The 18,404-nt window shown below is 43.4% G+C and overlaps 1 protein-coding gene across 1 annotated transcript in view; it reads left to right on the top strand.

Annotated features, from left to right (window-relative positions):
* CAMK2B (calcium/calmodulin dependent protein kinase II beta) overlaps positions 1 to 18,404 on the top strand; it is a 281,298-nt gene that overhangs the window by 77,425 nt on the left and 185,469 nt on the right. Inside the window, exon 2 of the mRNA XM_069071805.1 lies at positions 8,841 to 8,935. Within this exon, the coding sequence (XP_068927906.1) occupies positions 8,841 to 8,935 (95 nt within the window). The remainder of the gene's footprint in view (positions 1 to 8,840; positions 8,936 to 18,404) is intronic.

Genomic DNA, 18,404 nt, shown 5'->3' with positions numbered 1-18,404 from the left:
GCCCCAATCCGATGTGTCAGCATTGTTGAGTACATTCGTGGATCATGGAGACTGCCTGATCTTACAGTACCCTTGAGCACCTGGATGCTGTGCAGTATCGACCACCCACACAGCCACGGCTATCAGTGCTTCGTGGGTAAGGGGGACCACCAAACGTGGCCCAAACTGTAGTCGGAGTGATGATAGGTAGGACCCAGTAGGTTGAAACCTACCTATAAAAGCTAATGGCATACGTCTTATAAATCGTTTGGTTGTCCTTGCTGGGTTCTGGTTACCTCAGTCGTGCTGAGATTCTTCAGAACAACAAGCCTCTAGGCTGTTCGGAGAAAGAACATTTTGCCCATGGAACACCATCCCTACACCTGTGGGTGATCTGCACCTTCTTCCAATATGGTATGAATTCTGGATGTTTTATTCCAAGTTAGGGTCTGTGGTCACTGGCCTACAGCAGGGTCATTGGATTCCTGTGTGTTCCTGACAGAGCAGGATATTATTTTGGGTTGCTAAAGACCTTTGAGTGCTTTTGGGGGTGGAAACTTCTGAGGGGAACCATCATAAGGTCAGTGTTGGGGGAGGAACATTGAATCACAGGCCCTAGTCCAAGGTACAGTGATGATTCACCATTATACACAACTAGAAGAGGGTAGGATGTGTGTGTGTGTACATGTGTCTTTGTGCATGGGGAGTTTGGGACTCTGGGAAAGAGCTAGCCATTGTGATAAATGTCCTGTAAGGATTTGGGCCTTTTGCCAGTTTTACCACAGTCAGTTTCCATTATATATTTGGCAGCTTCTACTGCTTCTCTGAGTTATTACAAAGTGTCAGTAGCCAGTCATCTTATTTTCCCTGGACTTTGGATGATAAACATTTGTTATTCCCTATCTTTCTCCCCCTTCCTTTGTTTTATTGGCACCTTTTGTCATTGTTTTTTTTTCATTTTCAGATATACTTCCCCTCCAACAAGTCCTCCCTTGTTGGAGGGGGAATATATCCCAAAGAAAAACAGGCAACAGAACCGCCTGGCGAGGCAACCAGGTAGGACACTGTTGGCAATATTCTGCACCCTTTATCCCCCAGTTTTCCTCTGAGATGAGGGACATGTGTTTCATCCTTTGTTCTCCAGAACCAAATTTCATTCCAGTTATTCTGGGGTTCAGCTGTCTTCTACTGTTGTTTTCTTTCCACATTATTATAGTCATGTATATGTTTTTCCATGTTCCTGGTGAAAGTGACTACTCCTCGCTGTTGTCTATAGAATACTTCTGCTACCCTGATTTCCCCAGAGTGAATTATGTGTTTTTCTTTTCTCAAAAATTTTATGTTCTGGAGATCTCTGGGCCTTGATATGACTTTCCTTTATGCCATAGCACAGACTCTTAAAGTACCATATGCAGAACCAGATTCTAATTCTTTGGGGATTTTGAAAGAATGTAACACTCCATAATGCAAATCAATTCGCCAGTTGTTTAATAAATGCATGCCATGTGCAAGGCAAGTGTGCTAGGTGCTGGAGATACAAAGACAAAATGAAAAACAGTTCTTGAGATATGTCCATTTATTTCTCAAAGAATTGCAAGGAAGGATTGTTCCAAATCACTACTAATAAGAGAAATGCAAATTGAAACAACTCTGAGGTTTCATCTCACATCCATCCACTTGGCAAAGATGATAAAATGTGGGAATAGTCGATGTTGGAAGGGCTGTGGGAAGACAGGCACACTGATACACAATGGTGAATCTGTGAATTGGTCCACTTCTCCTGGAAAACAATTTGGAATCATGAGAAGAAAGCAACTAAATATCCATTCTCTTTCTCTCTTGGTTGGAGACTGTCCGCTGTTAGAGCCTTCTTTGCTAAGGTTATTTTCGGACTACTCTGTATGTATTTTATATGTATCTGTTTGTCTGCATGTTGTCTTCCCCATTAGGACATACTTGATTGCATGAACTGTTTTTGGCTCTCTTTATCTCTCCACTTCTTTGCTAAGGTTATTTTCCAACTACTCTGTATGTATTTTATATGTATCTGTTTGTCTGCATGTTGTCTCCCCCATTAGGACATGTTACTTGATTGCATGAACTGTTTTTGGCTTTCTTTATCTCTCCACTTCTTTGCTACCAGCTTGGCTGAGACCTGCATAGCCTCTTGTCTGGGCTTTCGCAACATCCTCCTAATTGGTTTATCCCACTTCAAGTCTCTTCTGATTCTCGCTCATCTTCTACACAATAACCACTGGGAAAGGGGATGATGGGTGGGTAGGAATTATGGAAAGTTTCCTGGGGGAGGTGTCATCTGAGTTGAGCCTTAAAGGAAATAAGGATTCTAAGAAACAAGGATGAAGAGTGCCTTGTAGTCATGGGGAATGATTTGTACAGATGCACCAGGTTGATATAAGATATGGGAATTGGTATATAGTATAGGATATGAGATAGGACGTGGAGTTCAGAAAAGACCTAGTGCCCTGGTTTGGTTGGAACAAAGAGGGAAGGAAGAGGAGTAGCATGAAATGAGGATGGAGAGGCAGGCATTTGAGCTGAATCCTGAAGGAAGCTGGAGATTCTGAAGGCAGACGTGAAGCAGAAGAGTGTTCCACATGTGGGACAGCCAGGTGGAAGATACAGAGATAAGAGATGGAGTGTTGTATGTGAAGAATAAAAAGCAGGTCATTATGGGAGTAGTTAATTGAGTATGTAGAGGAGAGGATAGAAAGAGCTGGGTTGTGAAGAAATTTAGATACCAGAGAATTTTATATTTGATTTTGGAAATAATAGGCAGCCACTGGAATTTACTTGAGCATAGGATGATACCTACACTTCAGGAAAGTCTCTTTGTCACCTCTGTGGAGAATGGATTGGAATGGGGGAAGACTTGAGGCAGGTAGCCTACTTAAAAAGATACTGGAATAATCTAAGTGAGAAGGGATGGCCCGAACCAGGGTGGTGGTTGTATAAGTGGAGACAAAGGGATGTATATGGGATATATTGTGGAAAAGAAAGGATAAGATTGGATGACTGATTTGGATATACGTAGTAAGAGTGAGGGGTGGAAGATGATATGGAGGTTGAAACCTTTCTGACCACCCTTGACAGTAAGTAATAGGGAAGCTGGGAAGAAGGGATGGTTTTTGGGGAAAGATAATGAGTTCAATTTTCAACATATTGAATTTGAGATGATTATGAGATATCTAGTTTGAAGTGTCCAATAGGTATTTGGTGATGTGAGCGAGGGGCTCAGGAGAGACACTAGTGCTAGAAATACATGTATTGGGGATTCATCAGCATAGAGATAATAGTTAAATCCATGGGGACTGATGAAGTCACTGAGGGAGAATGTAGGGAGAAGAGAGGAAAGAAGAGGGCCCAGGACAGAATTTTAATGTTAAGCCACAGTTAAGCAGCATGAGGATATACTTCAAATGATGATCCAGCAAAAGAGATAGAAGGTATAATTAGAAATGTTGAAAAAGAATCAAGACAGAAATTATGTCACAAAAAACCCCAGAGAGGAGAGAGTATTGAGGAAGAGAGGTGGTCACCATTGTCAAGGGGTCAAGAAGGAAGAAGAATGAAAAAAGACCATTAGATTTGACTGTTAATGATGTCAGTAAATTTCAGATGTTTAGTAGGGGGAGGGAGCAGTGCCTTCCTATAGAATTGCCAACCTGACCCTTCATCATGTGCCTCCTTTTTTGAGTGTCATAATTGGAAGAGACTTCAGAGACTATCTAGTTCAGCCAAGTTTTTGAACTAGAAACCCTTCTAATAACCTCTGCAACAAGTGGTCCTCCTGCCTCAGCTCAGAGGGAGAACTCATTACTTTCTGAGGTTTTTGCCAAACAGAACAACAAGCCTAATTATTTTTCTGCAGTCTTTAAAATACTTGAACACTACTGTCATTTCTCTCCCTTCCCCCAACCTCAGTTTTCCCTTCTCTAGGGGAAATGTCCCCAGTTCCTTGCATTATTCTAGACTTGTTTCATGTATCCAAATCTCTGTTCTGTAGTTAGACTCTAGCGAGGCTATTTCCAGACATCCTGATCTATATCTTCTCACTGTACACAGATGACTCCGGAGGAGAAGGTGAGGCTAGTGACTTTGCACCTCAGTACTGCCTCACTTAAATCCAGTTCACTTGGCAAGTCGTCACATCACCTTCTGACATCAGGGTTCTCTTCCAGAACAAGGACAAACAGCAACGGATTAGGCTCTAAGGTCCCTGAAGGCAGGCCTGTCTCCTGCTTATTTTGTGGTACCCAGTGGATGCCTGCTGGGAGTTTGTGGGTCAGAGTTCATGGCAGATTAATCCTTCTCCGCTTGTGAAGAGTCGCTGTGCTTGCTATGCATGAGCTGCCTTTGGTTCTTGGCCCAGACAGGGCATGTCAGTGCCTGAGGTTGAAAAGACAGACAGATGGGCAGATGGACAGAGTGATGCCAACAGGTGCTCCTTCACATGCCTCAAAGGGGATTTCCAGTTAGGTTATTAGTATGTAGACAGCTTACTGGAATCTGACTCAGGTCTATTCAATTCAGTGCTTCACTCTAGGCCAATCTAGACCACATGACCACATGCCGTGTTGTTCTTTCATAATAAAAGCATCACCTGAGCTGGACCTGGTTAATCTAGAGTCTCTCCTCTCCCTCTTCCCCTTAGTCCTTTGTGTTTTGATTTAACAATATCTTCCTGTAATCACCATTTTCTCTCCTATCAACCCTGTATTTTTAAGATAAATTTGTATTGACATCATTCTTTTTTTCATCATCTAGATTTCCAAATCATCTAGGTGGCAAAGTGAATAGAGCACTGGGTTGGGAATCAGGGAGACTCAGTTCATTCAGGAAGATTGAGTTCAAATCTGGTCTCAGATATATACTAGCTGTGTGACCCTGGGCAAGTCACTTAACGCTCAGCTCCTCATTTGTAAAATGAACTGAAGAAGGAAATGGTAAACCACTCCAGTATCTTTGCCAAGAAAACCCCAAAATAGGGTCACAAACAGCTGAACATGAAAGAAGTGACTGACCAGTAACAGATTTCCAAATAAATCTTTCCTTCCTCCTCCTCCACAAAGTCATCCCTTATAGCAGAGAATAAAAGAGAGAGAAAAATAGAAACATTTCAGCAAAACTAGACAACACAATGAAAAAGTCTGACCTTATATATGCAGTTAGGTCATTCAGTCTATAGAGTGCTGAGTCTGAAGTCAGGAAGACTTGAGTTCAAATGTGATCTCATACTTACTAACTGTGTTACCCTGGGCAAGTCATTTCATCTTAGTTTGCATTAGTTTCCTCAACTGTAAAATGGGCATGATAATAGCTAATAGCACCTGCCTCCTAAGGTTGTTGTGAGGATCAAATGAAATAATTGTAAAATTTCTCAGCACTGTATCTGGCATGTAATAGGTTCCTCCTTCCCTTCTTCCCTCCTTCCTTCCCTCCCTCTCTGTTTCCTTCCTTCAGCTTAATTCAGGTGTCTCCTCCTCCAGTAAACCTTTATTCATCCTCTACCTGGAACTTGTCCCCAAACTAAAAGTGATCTTTCTCTCCTCAGATTTTCCTAGACCTCTTTGAGCCTCTCCTTTGTTCCAAATCGCACCTACCCTGAATTAAACTCAGTTGTTTCCATATTGTTTCCTCACCAGTTTGATTGCAACCTCCCTGAGGGCAGAGACAATAATATTTTTAGTTTTTCTAGTCTCCACACTAGCACAAGGCCTTGCCCATGGTAAGTGCCTAGTGTTTATTGAATGAAACCGAATTGCATCTTCTCCTTCCTGTGTCCCCATATGATGGGTACGGTTTTTCTCTTTATTTACCTCAATATTTCCTGGTACCACCTCCTTCCCTCGCCCTTCCCTGGAGTCCTGACTTTGCCTCATCTTTCAGGATTATGTCACCAAACTACCCTGCTCTTCTGTTGACCTGGTACTGACCTGGAACCCTTGGTTCTCTCGGAATGTGCAGCTGATTGTCCATCTGCCCTGACTTCTGGCTGCCCTCTAGTGACTATTTGCTGCATCTGGACCAGGTTTAATCCATAGTCTCACAGATTTGAGTTGAAAGGATTTACAAATTTACAGATGAAAAGGAGCCTCAGAGTCCAATCCCCTCATCTGACTATGGATGAAAGGGGAAGTGGCCTGTAATGAGTAGGTGGTGGAGTCTGAGGACTTACCTATGTGACCTTGGATGAGTCACTTTACCCCTCTGGGCCTCAGTTTCCCATATCTGTAAAATGTGGTTAACCTTTTAGATGACTTCTAGGTTCCCTTAAATGCTTATTGACTAATTGACTGAATTTTGCTATTGGCAGCAGTTACCTAAGATGGTCACTGGTTTCCCCACTTTGTCCTATCCTGATCTCTGCTTACTTATCTCATTTGCATTTCATGACAGACTATGGATATTATTATCCTCATTTTTATAGTTGGGGAAACTAAGACTCAGAGTGACTTTTGACTTTCCCTTAGACACACTAGTTTGATTACGTGATCTGAATACAGTCCTATCCTCAGGCTGAATTTGGGGTTATTAAATGGCAGATTTCGATAGCCTTAGAGTCCATCTAGGTAAAATCTAGGCAGTTTAAGATTTGCCAGGTTGAGGTCCTGACCTCTCATCTCTTCCTCTTCAGACCTACCTTTCTAGGGTCACAGGGGGTCTTTATAAAGTAATTACCTGGCCTTAAGCCTAGTCTTAGAAAGATAGAGCCCTTTATAGGACTGCCTCTCATCTATCTAAGAACCTGGAGCTCTAAAATAGAGGCCTCAGGCTCCTGGCCTGGTTCCAGCCTACCTTTCAAGGTTCCTAGCACATTACTTCCCTTCTAGCCAAAATAATCTACTTGCTGTTTCCTGCAGGGGGCTGCACTTTATCAAGTCTGTGCCCTGCCCCTCTCCCCATCCCTTCTGGAACGTTCTTCCTCCTCCCCTCCAACTTTCATCAAGACTCAATTCAGGTGCCCCATTATATTGAAAAGTCTTGGTTGTTAATGCTACCCCTCTTTTCCTCATTTTTTTTCTCCCAAGAGAATATAAGGTTTCTGAGGGTAGACATTGTTTCATTTTTCCATTTCCAGTGTCTGGTAAAGGGCTGAATATATAGAAGGGGCTTGCTGATTGATTGATGTATATCCTTATCTGCTGTCATGCTGTATTTCCCTTCCCCCCTCAAGAATGTAAGCTCTTTGAGGGCAGAGGCTGATTTTTAGAAGCTTTTTTTTTTTAAGGGGGGAGGTATCTTTGTATTCCCAGCATGTAACAGGTGCTTAATAATACTTACTGGTTTGTATTGGTTACACCTCTCAGCATAGGAAGAATTCAAGATGGGATGAGGAAGGATCATTGTGGGGCATTCAGAGCTTTAGAGTGACAGTAGGGGGATTTGGGGGCACCTGCCAGAGCAGGGGCTTTTCTTTTCTTCAGATGTCCCAGTTATTTTGTTGTTGAGTTAAGTCGTGACTTTTCATGACTCCATTTGGGGTTTTCTTGGCACAGATACTGAAATGGTTTGCCATTTCCTTCTGCAGCTCATTTTACAGATGAGAAAACAGAAGCAAATAAGGTTAAGTGACTTGCCCAGGGTCATATAGCTAGTAAGTATCTGAGGTTGGATTTGAACTAAGGAAGATGAGTCTTCCTGACTCCAAACCCAGTGTTCCATCCACTACACCACCTAGCTGTCCTTGTCCCAGTTAGGACTCAGAAATTTTCTTTAAGTGAACCAGTATTTTGGGATGGTTAGAAATCTAACTTGGAGCTTCTAAGAACCTCACCTGTCCCTGGCTCCTCTTCTTCCAAAAATCCTACCTGGCCTTCAAGTCCCATCTCCTCCATAAAATCTTTTTTGACTATTCTAATCCTCACTGACTTTTCTGAACTTCTCTCTTACATCATAATAATAATAACCAATGCTTCTGGAATGCTTTAAAGATAAAGAAAATTCTCATTTGACCCTCAGAACAACCCTGTATTTCATTATTTCCCTGATTTTACAGATGAGTTAAAATGAATCTTAGAGAGATTTTGTGACCTGCCCAGGAACATATAGCCAACATGTAGCTGAGCCTGGATCAGAATCCTAATTTTCCTTACTTCAGATTGAATATTCTATCTACTATGCTAAGCTGTTACTCTAGCAAAAATCTGTAATACACAGTCCAACAGTTATATGCTATTTTGTATTGGTCAGTGTGTGTGTGTGTGTGTGTGTGTGTGTGTGAATCATAGAATGTCAGAACTCTAAGGGACCTTAAAGATTAGCTAGTTCATCCCTTTGATTTTACACAGTGGGGAAACTGAGGGCCAGAGAAAGTTGGTGACTTCTCCAAAGCCAGCTTCAGAGACAGTGGAAGACTATTAATTCCCAATCCAGTGCTTTTTCCATTAGGTCACATAATCTTCCCAACTAGGGCAGGGCTTGTATTCCTGATGCTACTGGATACATGGCAGGCCATTAGTAAATTCTGGTTGATTAACTAGTAAATGACAAGCTGAGGCATTCTGGGTGTGCCAGGCTCCTGGGCTTGGTGGTCAGTGCTCAGTGTGGGCTCTGAGTGCTTGGTACCCCCTGCACTGCTGTGAGGGCACCTTTCCTTTCCTTTGATGCATTTATACTCCCAGTGCAGAATCTTCCTGATTCTTTGGTCTTCTCTATTGCTTAGGCCCACTTCTTTGGCTCTCCTCAAAACTGACCTGATATTGAGGGGTGCCATGGGGTGCTAAGGCATGTCTGAATGTCTCTTAATGATAGATTAACCTATTTTCTTTTTATGTCTCTTTTCTCCCTCCTTCCTTTCCTTTCCTCTCCTCCTTTCCCACCTCCACCTGTTTTTTCCCTAGGGGGGCTTTCTCAGTTGTACGACGCTGTGTCAAACTTTGCACTGGACATGAGTATGCAGCTAAGATCATCAATACCAAGAAGCTGTCTGCAAGAGGTAGGGTCTTTAAGGGGAAACACTGCCCTCATTGGGGTCTGGAGGGAGAAGGGCCTGGACTCATTGGGGGAGGGGGAGTCAAAGGGCTAGAAGGAGAAGGGCCTGGACTCATTGGGGGAGGGAGTGTCAAAGAGCTGGAGGGAGAAGGGCCTGGACTCATTGGGGGAGGGGGTGTCAAAGGGTTAGGGACTTGTAAATGTGGGATTCAGCTATCTAAATTCCTGCTTAGAACTGAATGACCTCTGGAAGAGAAAGTGAATGTGTATGTATACATTGATAAGAGTCTGAAGCCTTGACCCTTTGGATACCAGGACATCTGGACCTTCACATGGGGTGGGGATGGATGAGGAAATGTGTGAACTATTTTCCTTATGATTGCTCTTTAGCTAATGAGTGAAACAATTATTCTTGGGTTGGAATAGTACAGGATCAGTTAAAGGTATCCAGAGGTTGTGCTGGGGGTAGATTCTTATCCAGGTTTACCCAGAGGAGAGGGCCTCAGCCATTTGATTCACTCATTCAATCAATCAAGAAGCATTTATGTCAGCCACTTTCTGCCCTCAACAAGCTTGCATTGTTGGGGATACAATGCTTAAAGGGAAGCAGTGTCCAGGAAGGGCCTTAACCTGGGGTCTATGAATTTATTTTTTAAAAAATATATTTCAATAGAATTAATTTCCTTTGTAATCCTGTACATTTTATCTTATGCATTTACAGATTTCTGAGAAAGGGTCTGTAGGCTTCACCAGACTGCCAAATGTGCCCATGATGCGAACATAAAAGAATGAGAACTATTGATCTAGGCAGTCACAGGGATTGTGAGTAGAGCAATGGGGCAATAGCTTGTTATGTTCTTTCTAGTAACCATTGATTTGATTATTCACTGGGCAAGAGCAAAAGGTGGGAAGTGGTGGTGTAAATGAGTGCCACATACGGGTGGCTGAGCAGGCAGCAAGATACTTCTGCTGGTTAGGTCCAGATGTTCCAGGGGATGACTGGATGGATTGTGAATTGTGGTCTGAGGGTAGCTAGATATGGTGGGTTAGGTGAATTTTCACTAATTCATTTACTAATCAGGACAGTGAGTCCCAAAATTGAATGAATTAGGTGGTAGGGAGGCATGTTGTCATTCTTCTGAGTGTTTGTCCTGGGAATGCTACTGGTCAATTCTTTATTATCTAGGAGCTGCTTTTTTCACTATGGATTATCCAGACCCCTGTTTACCTTATTTCTAGCCATAATCATGCTCCACTTTGGGCAAGACCAAGGGATTGGAGCAGTGACAAGGCCCTAGGGTGGTCAGATACCTTTGCCTGTTCACCAAGTCTTATAAATTTTTGGCAGCGATGGAGTTTGGATTAAAGGGTTAGAATGAGGATTTGAGATGAGCAAGGATTCTGGTTAGCTACGTGCTCTCTGCCTTATTAGTATTCTGTAGGGTGTTTGCTTCTTTGGCCTCTGGTTTACAAACACCATCTTCAGCATCCAGGCAGTCTGGAATCAACTGAGGCTCTGATAGAAAAACCATCCTATGTGGGCCCTTGTCTGCTACTGAGTGACTCTGTGGACTGTGTTCATACTTGTATGTGTGTGTGGGTATGTGTTTGTGTGTGTGTGAGAGAGAGAGAGAGAGAGACAAAGAGATAGAGACAGAGACATGGAAAGGAAGAAATAGAGACAGAGTGTCAGAGAAAAACACAGAGATACAGAAAGAAAGAGAGAAGAAAGAGACAGGCATGGATGGAGACAGAGAAGCAGGGTGGGTCACTCAAAAGAGCTCTGGATTTGCCATCTTTGAAGAGTGAACCTGGCTATGAATCCCAGCTCTGCCCCTTAGGACTTTAGTGATCATGGGCACATTTCTTAACCTCTCTGGTCTGAGCTTTCTCCTTTATAAAATGAGGGCTTAGACCAAATGACCTCTAAGGTACAGTTCGGAGTCTGTGATTCTATTTCTAAGACATCATGGTGTTATGGATAGAGGGCAAACTCTGGAGTCATGATGACCTAGGTTCAAATCTTGCCTCTGAAGCATACTAACTGTGTGGCTGTGGTTAAATTGCAGGAAAGTTGTGGATTTGCTTTGGTGGCAGGAGTTTTTGCACCAGGAGTCTTCTTTACTGATGAACTTACCAACGAGATAGTGTCAGAGGTTAGATATGAGGGATCCTGGAACAGAGAAGAGAATTTCGGACCTCATCCAAGTGTTTTGTGGGCCCTGCTATGTGTGGCTGTACAGTGTTCAGGGGGCTTTAGGAAATGCCCTTCATCTGAGTTCACAGAGCTTTGTTGGAGCCTGCCTTGGTCCCTGGAAGGGGCAGATGTAATTAGCACCAGCACCCAAATATGAGCTCATCCAGGAGGATTTAATTTTGGTACTGTAGAGCTTCCATAAATACAGTGTCCCAGTTGCTTGTTGAATTGTTCAGTTAGAGCTTGAGTTTAGAGAGTGTGGTGTTATTTCCCTAGGTGAATGGTGAGGGGAAGGGGCTCCCAGAGAACCTACATAAGGTAGGGTGGCATGGACTTGAGTGCAGACTGCTTGGGGGAGGATCTTGATGAAGGACCTTGCACTTTGCTTTTAGTGTTTCAAGGGTCAGAGGCAGGCCTGCCCTCCCCTCTCCCCCATCTCCCCAGGCAGGTCAGCTTTCTTCTCACATGCCCAAGCATGAGAAGCTCTAGCAGATGGCTTCCAGGTGATCTGAAGCTGCTGCTGCAGCAGAGAATTAGAAGTTGCCTTTGGCAGAAGATGGGATTATTGAGTTACTGAATGTCAAGTGTTGGAAGGGACATCCAGCGTCATAAAATCCGGCCCTTTGATTTTACAGATGAGAAGCGATGTGAAGTAGCTGATTTGTGTGCTGGGTGGAGGCTAAATCTTCCCTTGTGTACTTACTAGCTGTGGGCAAATCGAGTAACCTGCCTGAGCCTCAGTTTCCTCAGTGACTTTGGGCGCTTGTCCAATTCAATTCTCTTCATCTTTCAGTTTCCTTATCTGTAAAACGAGGGAGTTGGATGTGATGGTCTCTGATGTCTTAACCTACCTCTGAGGTCTCCAACTTTAAACCTACAATGACATGACCCATCCCAGGGTTTCTTGTGACTGTGTTCTTTGTTGTGCTTGTGGTGAATGGATGAGCTTACCAGCCTTGTCTCCATGCCCCAGTCTAATACAGGTTATTATGGCTGTCTAGTAGAGCTGGAGGAGGCAGCTAGGTGGCTCAGTGTATCAAGCACTGGGCCTAGAGTCAGGAAGACCTGAGTTCAAATCTAGGCTTAAATCCTTACTAGCTGTGTGACCCTGGGCAAGTCATTTAACCTCAGTTTGCCTTAATCCACTGGAGAAGGAAATGTCAAACCACTTCAGTATCTTTGCCAAGAAAACCCCATATGGGGTCATGAAGAGTTGGACATGACTGAATTGACTGAACAACGACAGTAGAGCTGGGCTATACCTGCCATTTTATCATCAAATGTGCCGGCAGGATATCGCCTTGTACCTCTCCTTACCCCTGATAACAGTTTGATCTTGGGTAAAAGCCATCTAAAGAAAAGCTTTCAGTTCATTTCAGTTCAGCAAGTATTTATTAAGTATGTTTATTAGGTAGGGTCTCAGGTGCTAGTATACAAAGACAAAAAATAAAACACATGCTGACCTCAAGGGTCTTAATTCTACTGGGTGGGTGGGTGGGGAGACAGTATGTAAACAGAAAAGTACGTACAAGATAATTTGCAGAGATGAAGAATACTGACAACTAGAGAGATCAGGAAAGGCTTCCTAAAGAAGGTAGCATCTGGACTTATCCTTGAAGGAAGCTAGGGGTTTGAAGAGGTGATGCATGGGAGACAGCCTGAGCAAAGGCATGGAGGTGGTGGGAAATGGCATATCAAATAATGTGAAATGGAGACTGGAAAGGGGTCTGTAGAAGGATTGGCCTTGGTGAACAGAAGAGCCCCCAGGAGCAGAGATGGTGTAGGTATGATAGAGCATCAACTAAGGAGTGAGAAGACAAGACAGCAGCCTCTCTCATCCTTTTCTGTAGACTTTTATTGAACACATTGCCAATTTGGGGGTCATTCCCTGCGGCTGGAAGTTTGTTCATCAGCAGTCTCTCCTTTCTGGCTTTTCCCTGGACTTGTGGGTCTCTTCATACCAATAGGAATGGAAAAAGTAAAAAAATATTTTGATTCAGTCAGCAACTGGGTGTTTTTCTTTTCCAGGAAGATAAGCTCTGATGTGACAGGTTTTTCATTTTCTCCCTGAGGTTCTGCTTAATTAGGTCTTGAGCAGAGCAGGGGAGGGAAGGAGTTATATTGCTAAGAGCTGTCAGGAGAGCAATTTCATTTGGGGGCCTGCTTTGTTGGGAGGGAGTGGGGGGCTTCAGCTAATTTCAGCAGGTGGCAGGGGGTGCCAGTATGTATTTAACAACTGGCTGACCAAAAATGCAGGGTGCCCCACTTTTAAGTTTACTCTGCCTTTTTTAGCATTTTGTCTGTCACTGTCTTATGTCTAAAATAATCAACAAAACAGCAAACCAAGTCCTGGTTTGTAGTGTCTGCTGATTTCCAAGGTGTGAGTGCCCTTAATTGAACAGTCAGCTCACCTGAGCCCTTTCAGGCTGGCCCCAGCACACCCTTGTTTGGTAGTAACCTGTCCAGAGAGACAGGGAATTTCTTAGGTGTAGAGTGTTTGTCTGGTCTAACTTCAGGGGCCTCTACAGATTATTATGTATCACATCTTACTTGGATTTAGGTTCGAATGGCAGTGTGTATCCTTTTAAAATTTCCCCCAATTACCCGCACACTACAGAACAGCATCTTTAAACAAGTTGTAGCTGGAAAGAGAGTAGGATCTTTTTAAGAAAAGGGAATCTGTATCAGAGAGCAGATGGATTAGAGATGGTTGCTATGGAAACAATTAAATGAAAATGTTATTTTTCACTACCCCCAGCTAAGTTGTAGATTAGAAGAGAAAGGCTTTGAACCAGACTCCCAAAGAGGAAAACAAAGACAGGTAAAGACTTAACTGCCAGAAAAACTGGTAATTAGGGGGAAAATGCTCTTGGAAGGGCTTCACATATAAGGGTGATTTTATTAGAGGGTGGCTACATGATGGTTTCCTCTTTCTGCTTTGCCACGAGGCAAGAGAGGATACAAGGAAGGTAAAGGACATGCAGTGGGGGCCTTCTGGTGACCAGTAGCACTAGGAAGGCCAAGCACTAGGAAGCCTTTCTGGCTAGCTCCACCAGCCTAGGGGGAATGAGCAGGTTGTCCATGGGTAAGATGAAGAAGAGATTCAGTGGTAGTGAGAAGCTCATGCCACGAGAGGGAAGTGGGAACTGAGAACTGAGAGTGACTGAGCAAACAGCCTACTTAAGTCTCCCATCTCATGCTCACTCTGGGGCATATGCTCACTGAGTCGAATGCCAGGTGGAATGACCCAAGGGGTGAAGCATGCAGCCAGAACTAGATTAAAACATAATTGGGAAATATTTAAAAAACTAAGTAGCAATAGAATAAGACATAGATAATATTATTTTTTGAAATTAAGTCAATATGTAGCCTACAGGGATCTTCATGTGATCCTTTAGTGACCCCCATTTCTATTTGAGTTTGACACCACTGGCCTATACTATTTAAATTGTTCTCTCTCTCTCTCTTTTTCTCCCCCTCCTCCTCCCTCCCTTTCCCTTCTTCAATCCCCCTCTTCCTGTCTCTCCTTCTCCATCCCCCTTTATACTCTCTTCCCCCTCTCTTTCTTCTGTCCCTCCCTCTCCTACTCTCCCCCTTTCTTTTCCCCTTCCTCCTTCTTTTCCTCCTCTTCCCTCCCTCTCCTATTCCTTTTATTCCCTCCCTCTTCCCACTCTCTCCCTCTCCTTTTCTCCTCTCTCTCCCCCTCCCTCCAATTCCCTCTCCCTTCCCTCCCTTGCCCTCTTTATTTCCTTCCCTCCCTCCATCTCTCTCTCCTCCCCCTCCCTCCACTCCTGTCACCCCTTCTACCCCCTCCCTCTCTCTGTTTTCTTCTCTTTCTGCCAAGCACATATAGTTGGATTTGTGTAAGTTAAATGTATCATGTGACTTCATTGTATGTAACATAGTGACTTCCCCTCCCCCAACCCTGATGATTTTATGCCCTTCATGTCCCTTCTGGAACTTAACTTTCTGTTTTCTCTGAGGTGGCATGAAAGGTCATCATTTTCTTTCACTCCTCTTAATTAGGACTCCAATAACTAGGAATTTGCTGTCAGTTTGAATGACTGGCTTTTGGCTACTTCCCAGGATGGTTGTGAGGATAAAATGAGGTAATACTTGTAAAATGTTTAACACAGTGCCTGGCACATAAGAAGTGCTTACTAAAACGCTTGTGAATTAATTGGTAGTCATTCATTTACTAATTAATCCATTGATTAATATTCATCCATTAGTCAATCAATAGTCATCTATTAAAGACCTGCCATAATCATGATAGTCAACTAAATGGTACATTGGATAGAACACTGGGCCTGGAGTCAGGAAGACCTGAGTTCAGATCTGGCCTCAGACACTTAGTGGCTATGTGACCCTGGGCAAGTCACTTCACCCTGTTTGCCTCAGTTTCCTTATCTGTAAAATGAGCCGGAGAAGGAAATGGCGAACCCTTCCAGTATCTTTGCCAAGAAAGCCCCAAATGGGTTCACAAGGAGCTGGACATGACTGAAAAACCAGTGGACAACAACAACAACCATGTGGGCATGATCCTGACAGCTGGATGAGGGGTATGACAGAGATCAGGCATTATGAAGAGTACCCAGCTGGCTAGTGGCATGCAGGGATTAGATGGAGGAGGAGACTAGGGGCATGCTTTGATAGCACCTGGATTCCCATTCTAGCTCTGACACTTCATGCCTCTGTGACCTGATCGCTGGGCCCCATTTCCAGTTCTGTAAAATGAAAGTGTTTTAGTAGATGATCTCTAAGCTTCTTTCTCATTCTAATATTATTTGCTCTTTTGTGTGGGAAGGGTCTAGACCTGTGATTTCATTGGCATAGGGAACTCTGAGGGTCTAAAATTCCCCTTCTTAAACAGAACATCAAGTTGTTTTCAAATTGCATTCTTGGAGAATTATCTAGGAGTAGTAGCGAGTGCATAATTGATCTGCCCAATGAGAGACCAGTTCCTCCTGGGCTTCCTAATCTTCTGTCCATTAGGCTGCCTCAGTTTGATGATCTGTGATCTTTAAAACAGTGGCCAAATGAAGATTGGTCAAAGGAAGTGGGCATTTTTTTTTTTGCCTAGACAAGAGAAAATTCAAGGGAGGGTGAACATGAGAGCTATCTTCAGAATTTGAAAAGTTATTATGTGGAAGAGGGGCCAGACTTGTTTCATTCATCCCTAGAGAGCAGAACTAGGAGTAATGAGTAGAAGTTGCCAAGGAAAAAATGGTCAATATCTGGAAAAAACTTCCTAACAATTAGGGCTGAGTAGAATGGGCTGCCTAGGGAGGGGGGTAGGTTGCCTTTCCTTGGAGGTCTTTAAGCAGAACCTGGATGACTTCTTGTCATGTATGTTATAGTAGGGAAGGGAATGAGCATTTATTTACCTCCTACTACATGCACGACCCTGTGCTAAGCACTTTTTAAATAAATATTCTCTTATTTGATCCTTAGAACAGCTCTGCAAAGTAGGTGCTATTTTTATACCCATTTTATAGTTGAAGAAACTGAGACAAATGGAGGTTAGGTAACTTGCCCAGGTTCACACAGGTAGTATACATGTCTGAGGCTGAATTTGAACTCCAGTGTTCCTAACTCTAGACCCAGTACCAGATCCATTGTGCCATTAAGTTGGGATTCCTTTCGTATATGGGTTGGGCAAAATGGCTACTTAAGGCCCCTTCCATCTCTCAGATTTTGTGATTCTATTTTTATCATTTCTATTTCTTACCCAGTCACCCTACTTCTTGTCCACATAGTCCTGGGGACCTCCTGTGGGATAGGGTCTTCTAGCAGCACCCATTTCACTCTTTATGCCTGAGGGTGACACCTGGCCAACCTGCCTCTCTACCAAGGAAGGAACCTCTGAGAGCTTGAATAAAATCAAATGTCGATACAGAATCAGTAGCTCTGGTGTCTGGCCTGAAGCATCCTTAGTGGGATGCATCTGATCTGTTTTTAAACTACAGAGAAACTCCCCAGACATCATTACCTTCTAAGCAAGTAGGCACGATGGTGTTTCTGGCCTGCGTTCTGCCCTTGGGTTTCCCAGCTGATGCTCTTAGCATTGGTCTCTGCTTTAAAGAGAAGTGGTACAATCCCATTGCTACCCCTGTCATGAGCATCTCAACCACTTGTCAGCTCCTGTCAGTGCCTTCTCTATGATATTAATGGATATTCACATAGGTCAATAGCTTGCCCTCTCCCTCAGGGCACTGATGATCAACTGACTCTTTGGAGTGACCCTCTGCCCATTCAGCAGCACCCGAATCAACAAGTACATGTCTGCTGGTGGGATGATTTTGCTTATCCTAAGGTGCAGGAATATGGTGCTACCACCCATGTGGTAGCAGGCAATATATTCCTTCATTCAGAAGCATTTATTAAGCCTCTGCTATGTGCCAGGCAACTTGTTTTGATCTGAGAATATAAAGACAAAATATAAAAATAGTTCCTGCCCTTAGAGATCTTATATTCAAGGAGGAGATACTGTGTGTACACAGATAAGTAAATAAAAATACAAAGCATATAAAAATAAAGGTGGGGATTTCAGGGATGGGGAAGATGCTAGCAGCTGGGGAGAAAGGATCAAGGTAGGCCTTGTAGCATTGGAGCTGAGCCTAGAAGGAAGCTAGGGATTCCAAGAGTTAGCACTGGCATTCCAGTACTAGAGAGAGTTGGGGAAGTATGGGGGAAGGTGGGACAGTCTATGCAAAGGCATGGCGACAGAAGGTAGAATGTTATGTACAGGGAATAGCAAGTTGTCCAGTTGGATTGTAAGGCAGGGGGCATGAAAGGGAACAAAAATGAACCAGTTCTTGCCTTCAAAGAACTTTCATTCTATTGCATACAAATAAATACCAGATAATGTGAAAAGGAGGGGCAAGAGCAGGGGGAGGGAATCAGGAAAGGTTTCATTGTTTTCATAGTGGTACAGAAGTCAAAAGAACAGAGAGCGGAAGTTTTTGAGCCATTTCCACATGTATTATTATGTAGTGTTTTCCTCCCATTTCTTTCAATACTATCTCTTCTTACCTACCTCCGCTCTCATTCCAAACCTGTGATTGTATAGCTCAAAGGATCATGGGAAAAACTTGGAAGTGTCTTTAGAGCTCATTGAAGGGCTTCAAGCAGAGGCTGAATGACCTCTTGTTGGGTGGATTATAGTACAAATGACTTCTTTTTCCAGGCTGGCTTGGACCAGATGACCATGGAGGATTGTCAATAAATCAATGAGCATTTAGGTACCAGGCTTCGTGTTAGACTCTTAACTCTG

The sequence above is a fragment of the Petaurus breviceps genome, unplaced genomic scaffold, assembly GCF_028583685.1.
Source record: "Petaurus breviceps papuanus isolate PSGF00001 unplaced genomic scaffold, PetGlider_PUasm1.0 90845, whole genome shotgun sequence".
In the NCBI taxonomy this organism is placed as follows: Eukaryota; Metazoa; Chordata; class Mammalia; order Diprotodontia; family Petauridae; genus Petaurus; species Petaurus breviceps.
This window is presented reverse-complemented; position numbering and strand designations above follow the sequence as displayed.